At 43.1% G+C, this 6,443-nt stretch overlaps 1 protein-coding gene across 1 annotated transcript; it reads left to right on the top strand.

Annotated features, from left to right (window-relative positions):
• The first annotated feature begins 276 nt into the window (after positions 1-276).
• On the top strand, positions 277-5,748 carry LOC137039818 (uncharacterized). The gene is made up of 11 exons (XM_067415091.1): positions 277-2,464; positions 2,550-2,689; positions 2,970-3,174; positions 3,283-3,387; positions 3,638-3,828; positions 4,054-4,195; positions 4,364-5,011; positions 5,103-5,180; positions 5,264-5,379; positions 5,460-5,579; positions 5,665-5,748. The coding sequence occupies exons 1-11, from the start codon at positions 277-279 to the stop codon at positions 5,746-5,748; spliced, it is 4,017 nt and encodes a 1,338-aa protein (XP_067271192.1).
• The last annotated feature ends 695 nt before the right edge of the window (positions 5,749-6,443 follow it).

Raw genomic sequence — 6,443 nt, 5'->3', positions numbered from 1 at the left:
GTCATCACTGTCATGTGTTCTGATTGGTCTACGCTCTATGTATCGTCATCACTGTCATGTGTTCTGATTGGTCTGCGATCTATGTATCGTCATCTCTGTCATGTGTTCTGATTGGTCTGCGCTCTATGTATCGTCATCACTGTCATGTGTTCTGATTGGTCTAAGCTCTATGTATCGTCATCACTGTCATGTGTTCTGATTGGTCTGAGCTCTATGTATCGTCATCAATGTCATGTGTTCTGATTGGTCTAAGCTCTATGTATCGTCATCACTGTCATGTGTTCTGATTGGTCTGCGCTCTATGTATCGTCATCACTGAAATGGCCGTCTGGTCCTCAGCCACCCTCTGTCCGGCCGCCTGGTCCTCAGCCACCCTCTGTCCGGCCGCCTGGTCCTCAGCCACCCTCTGTCCGGCCGCCTGGTCCTCAGCCACCCTCTGTCCGGCCGCCTGGTCCTCAGCCACCCTCTGTCCGGCCGCCTGGTCCTCAGCCACCCTCTGTCCGGCCGCCTGGTCCTCAGCCACCCTCTGTCCAGCCGTCTGGTCCTCAGCCACCCTCTGTCCGGCCGTCTGGTCCTCAGCCACCCTCTGTCCGGCCGCCTGGTCCTCAGCCACCCTCTGTCCGGCCGCCTGGTCCTCAGCCACCCTCTGTCCGGCCGCCTGGTCCTCAGCCACCCTCTGTCCGGCCGTCTGGTCCTCAGCCGCCCTCTGTCCAACCGCCTGGTCCTCAGCCGCCCTCTGTCAGGCCGTCTGGTCCTCAGCCGCCCTCTGTCCGGCCGTCTGGTCCTCAGCCACCCTCTGTCCGGCCGCCTGGTCCTCAGCCGCCCTCTGTCCAATCACCTGGTCCTCAGCCGCCCTCTGTCCAATCGCCTGGTCCTCAGCCGCCCTCTGTCCGGCCGCCTGGTCCTCAGCCGCCCTCTGTCCAATCGCCTGGTCCTCAGCCGCCCTCTGTCCGGCCGCCTGGTCCTCAGCCGCCCTCTGTCCGGCTGCCTGGTCCTCAGCCGCCCTCTGTCCGGCCGCCTGGTCCTCAGCCGCCCTCTGTCAAACCGCCTGGTCCTCAGCCGCCCTCTGTCCGGCCGTCTGGTCCTCAGCCACCCTCTGTCCGGCCGCCTGGTCCTCAGCCGCCCTCTGTCCGGCCGCCTGGTCCTCAGCCACCCTCTGTCCGGCCGCCTGGTCCTCAGCCGCCCTCTGTCCGGCCGCCTGGTCCTCAGCCGCCCTCTGTCAAACCGCCTGGTCCTCAGCCGCCCTCTGTCCGGCCGTCTGGTCCTCAGCCACCCTCTGTCCGGCCGCCTGGTCCTCAGCCGCCCTCTGTCCGGCCGCCTGGTCCTCAGCCACCCTCTGTCCGGCCGCCTGGTCCTCAGCCGCCCTCTGTCCGGCCGTCTGGTCCTCAGCCACCCTCTGTCCGGCCGTCTGGTCCTCAGCCGCCCTCTGTCCAGTCACCAGCCATCCTCCCCAAATGCTCGACAAAGAGGACTGTCACTTGCAGCCAATGTGATTTGACCTTGTTGGCTAAAAATCTACGAACCCACATTAGAAGGCATCACACTGAAAAGCACAATACAATTACTCCTGAGAGGCACTTTCTATCTCAGTGCATTGATGAAAAAATTGGCCTTTTTGCTGTTGAAAAAGCTTTTCATGGTCACGCAATACCCATACATGTTATAAAAAATACTTGGGGCCCAAACTATCGCTCGGAATGTGAACTTGACCAGTGTATTTTAAATTCAGAGTTTGCTCATAACACTGGGATACTGCCGTTTGAGTGCTGCCATATCAAATCACTATGTTTTTTTAAGCAAGTTGCCAATCCTGATGTTGCACTGACAGAGGACAGTCTCGCTCAGCTGGTGCAACAAAAGTGGTTTGGTGAAACAAGGAAAGCCCAGCTGTTAAAGTTGCAGCAAGAGGCAAATGCTGCAGAGACACCGCTGTCTTTTCATGTCACTGTTGGAGGACCATCAACAAAGTGTTTCATCTCTGTATTTGAACCAACAGTGACCTATTACAGCAGGATGGGAAGAGTCATGGTGGCTTACAATAAAAAGAAAAATAACTGGCATTGTCCTTGTGCCCGACCTCGCCACTCATGCGTCCATAAAGCTACAGCAAAGTGGCATCTTTTTCAGATGATGCCAGAGCTCTTTAAGAGGGTCAGGAGTTCGGAGGAGGTTTTCAGCACTGCACATACAAGTAATGATGATGCAGGCTGTCAAGATGTTTCATATCCCCCCAACTCTCCTACCATTAAAAGGATGATGAAATATGTGCTGGAAAATAAGAAAATTCCAGTAGAAATTCCACAGACCACTCTGCAAATGTCAAAACATGGAAAGGCTTTGAATAATTTCCCAAAACATCTTGTGCCTGAGGAAGTTGAATGCCAAGTTTGCAAGGGAGTTTTGAGTGACCCAAGGATGATAACCTGCCGGGCAAAGATTGTTACGTTCAATGGGGTGATTATGGGTATGATACCTTTGTATTTCTTTGATAAATATTTTTTAATGTTGTTGCTTTTGATAGATATCAGTAAATATTTTTTTAATATCAGGTGTATCTACTTACTACAAGCTGTGCCATAAATGCAACCTCACATACAGATACCAAGAGTGGAGTGAGGGTTTGCACAACTTCAACGATCACGTAATCCTCTCGCTACATTTGTGTGTGGTTTTGCGAAACTCTCTACAGGTACAATATTAGTAAAATTATACCTGCTATTTTTATATATATATATATATATATATATATATATATATATATATATATATATATATATATATATATATATATATATATATATATATATATATATATGTGTGTGTGTGTGTGTGTGTGTGTGTGTGTGTGTGTGTGTATATATATATATATATATATATATATATATATATATATATATATATATATATAAATTATATTATATTCTTTCTTCTATATTCTATATTCTTCTTCTTTTCTGTGGTCCTTCCAGAATCACACAGCTGTAGGTAGGGTTGTGCAGATAATTGAAGGCACAGAGAGAGAGTCCTTGCCCAAAGGTGACCTCATCATGCAGGCGTATCTTCACTTTGAAGCCTTGTGTGATCTGGACTACCTTTACTCATGCGTGTCCTGTGGATACAGTCCATGTACCGTCATTATGGACCTTCATAAAAAAGGAGTTTTCAGCATCCCAGGTATGTATAAAGTTATTGTAGTTGAATTGGTTCCAATTATAGTTTTGTGTTTTGGTTTAAATTTGATAATTCACATATGTAGCTGAATTAAGTTTATTTATGTCGCAGTCAGTGAAATTCCGTCTCCACCTGCGTCTTATGATGGTCATGTTGACATAGAGGAGTTTTGGAATGCAGTGGCAATGGACATTATAAGCAGAGGGTTTTACGCAAGTAAGTTTTGATTCTGATGCAGATATTGTGATATGGCTTAGTGTTGTTCAATTATTATTTCCAAACTTACACTGCAATATTTGCAGCAGCTTTCCATATTTCTAAAAGTCCCAAATATACAAAACTTATAAAATGAAGAAGCATTTAATAGAGAAGCCAACTTACATGTTTTCTCTAATCCTACTGGCAAGTATTTACCATATATATCTATAAAAAACATGCAATACATGGCTGTATTTTTATCCTCAAGGTGGCAAAGAAAACCCATTTACAGTTTCACCTAGTTACCACAACTGGTCCCCATGGATAGGTCCAAAAACAAGGAAATCTGCCATGGTATTAAACACAGAGAGTGCAAAGGTTCAACCCTCAAATGATGAGAGTGACATTGATGTGCCTTTTACTGAGGAAAGGCTTGGTGATGAGCTGCTCCACCTCAAGGTAAATGGTTGTTTAAATAGTTCAGCGTTTTGGTTTATCACATGAAGCTATTATTACACTGCTGTCTGCATAGTACAGTGGTATGTATAGGGTTGCTTTATATATGTGCTATATATATATATATATATATATATATATATATATATATATATATATATATATATATATATATATATATATATATAAAAATTCTGAACCGGCTCTCAAATTGACATATTTTATCAGATTGCAGATTTGAAAAAGCTGTGTCGACAATGTGGGGTTGAAGTTGTTGGCTCCAAAATGGATCTCATCCTCAGACTTCGCAATAAAATGTCAAATAGAGTGACTTACAACAAAGTGTTTCAACAGGTGTGGGGTGCTTCTGGTAAGTGATGTTTTTTTGTTACTAAATGAAGTTAATACAATACAGTACTACAAAATAAACATTAACGAAAATATAATTACTCGTATCCCTATAATTTCATATGTATTTATTGGAAGGATTTCACTGATCTTTCAGAATCGTTTTCATTCAAATATTTTGTTCTTTTAGGTGGCCTGGGTGTGATCATGTGTCCTTGTGGGATTGTGTATTCTATTAAATTTAACTTGAGAGCAGAGAGTCCACGTGACTTTGCAGACCTTTTGTTGTCTTGGAAACATTTTCCCAATGTTACAATTTATGATTACCCTAGAGGATTAGTGGCACACACAAATAAGAGACAGCCAATTCACCCACCTTTCCATCCCTTTGAGGGCAGAGTACAAGACCCCTCGTCTGAAAATGTACAAAAAGCAAAAGAAGGGAAGCTAAAGGTTCATCTTCCCTGGCTTGCTCACAGGAAAAAAACTGTGGATCCTGATTGCCACCCATTGACCGGTTCTTCCGAGCACTATTGTCTGTGTGACGTTTTCCACCAAAACAATAGTAAAGACAAGAGAGATGTGCTGCACACTATTGGTCTTGTACCAGAGCTGGCTGGAAAGATCAACAGTCAGTGTGCAGAGCAGCTGTTCTCTGAAGTAAAGAGAAACAATTACTTCATGAATATGTTAAGACCATCTGTGCACATATTTCTTGCTCGAAACATTCTTCACCACCGGAACCTCGCACGGAACCGGAAGAAGTTGGAACAATTCAAGAAATTGTTCAGTGGCAATCATAATTTGCTATTAGATTCCAATGGAAAGGTCATACTCGGTAATGTATACATTTTATTAATGTGCTGCATGTGAATGGATCATTCAAATTGATTTATTGTAATAACTATATATTTATAACGCATACATAGGAGCAGATGCGGAACCACATTATTCAAAGACAACCCAAACTTTGAATACCACTCTGAATGAGACAGAAATGCCTACAGGTTGAGGGTTTTCTTCAACTCATTGAAGTTTGTGATTTTTCTTAACTTTAAGTAAAAAAATTTAATCTTTTCCTTATGTACAGCTGTCCAGTCGCAGTGTGACCCTAAATGTCCAAATCCTGTGGTAACAAGCCTAAACATGGTTAAACCAAGGAAATCATTTTGGGGAACCATACCAAATGAGAGACAACAGCAGTTGGTAAGTTATTTTTTGGGATTTGCCTTTACAAAATGCTGTTCATCAGGCTAAGCATGTATGTGTCTTTATCTGTATGTTAGCTAAACAATGCTTTGGATGTCGGGAAGAGCAAATACGAGCTTCTGGCAACTGTATATAACACAAAGCTGAAACGATCAGACCTGTGCTCTCTGGGACTGGAGAAAGACATTGAGGGAACGGTACACAGTTCAAAGACACATTCGAAGATAGTAATTAATGGGGAGATTTGTTTATATTGAGTTTCTATGTTTTATTTACACGCAGGTTCTCAACTGTTGCCTGAAAGTGGTAGAGGCCATAGCAAAATCACAGGTGAAATGGTCTATATTTTGTGCTCCTATTGCTTAAGCTGCTTAAAGGGATAGTTCATCCCAAAATAAAAATGTTAATTTAGTCACACTCAAATTCTTTCAAACCAGTATGAGTTTTTCTTCTGCTTTTAGCAGCTCCTTAGCTGAAATGCACTGTTGTAAAATATTGTGTCATAAAATAATGGTAATCTACTGGCAGCTGTGGTTGCCAGCAATGTACTGTTAATTTACAGCCCTCTACTGTTTATATACAGCTCTCCTTTTTTACAGTATTTTACCGTAATAATACCATGAAAGGTAACTTTTCATTTGGAAAACTGATTGCTTCAAACAGTTCTCATTTTAAAACTAGTAATTATGGGTGTTTGTATCGTAAAACTTCATTTGAGTCCTTTCACATGTGTAAGGTGTAGTAGTGAAAGAATTTAGAAACATGACTTTAACTTCACTTTTTGTGGTTCATTGTGAGCAATAGCACACACGCATGTGATAAATTACTCAACAAACAGCTCATAACTGCATCAGCAAACACAGTCACTGCCGTTGAATAAAGCATCAGGCAGCATATCATCAATGTTTCTCTGCTCATTCTGGACTGAAGCACAGGCTCTACTCTTCAGCACAACGGTAACCCACAAAACTAATGAATTCAACTGAAAGATCACTTCTATATCATCTTGTGCAACAACACATAAACACAGGTCATTTTAATATTTACTCTCCTTATCAGTT

Source organism: Pseudorasbora parva, chromosome 14 (assembly GCF_024679245.1).
Source record: "Pseudorasbora parva isolate DD20220531a chromosome 14, ASM2467924v1, whole genome shotgun sequence".
Taxonomy (NCBI): Eukaryota; Metazoa; Chordata; class Actinopteri; order Cypriniformes; family Gobionidae; genus Pseudorasbora; species Pseudorasbora parva.
The sequence above is the reverse complement of the archived record's forward strand: the minus strand, read 5'-3'. Positions and strand labels throughout refer to the sequence as shown.

What these genes read in the sequence shown, in the direction of transcription:
- LOC137039818 (XM_067415091.1), top strand. Translation starts at nt 277, where the DNA reads ATGTGTTCTGATTGGTCTGCGCTCTATGTATCGTCATCACTGAAATGG. An exon ending in TTTTGCGAAACTCTCTACAG is followed by an intron (nt 2,690 to 2,969) that starts GTACAATATTAG and finishes TGGTCCTTCCAG; the next exon opens with AATCACACAGCTGTAGGTAG. An exon ending in ACAGGTGTGGGGTGCTTCTG is followed by an intron (nt 4,196 to 4,363) that starts GTAAGTGATGTT and finishes TTGTTCTTTTAG; the next exon opens with GTGGCCTGGGTGTGATCATG.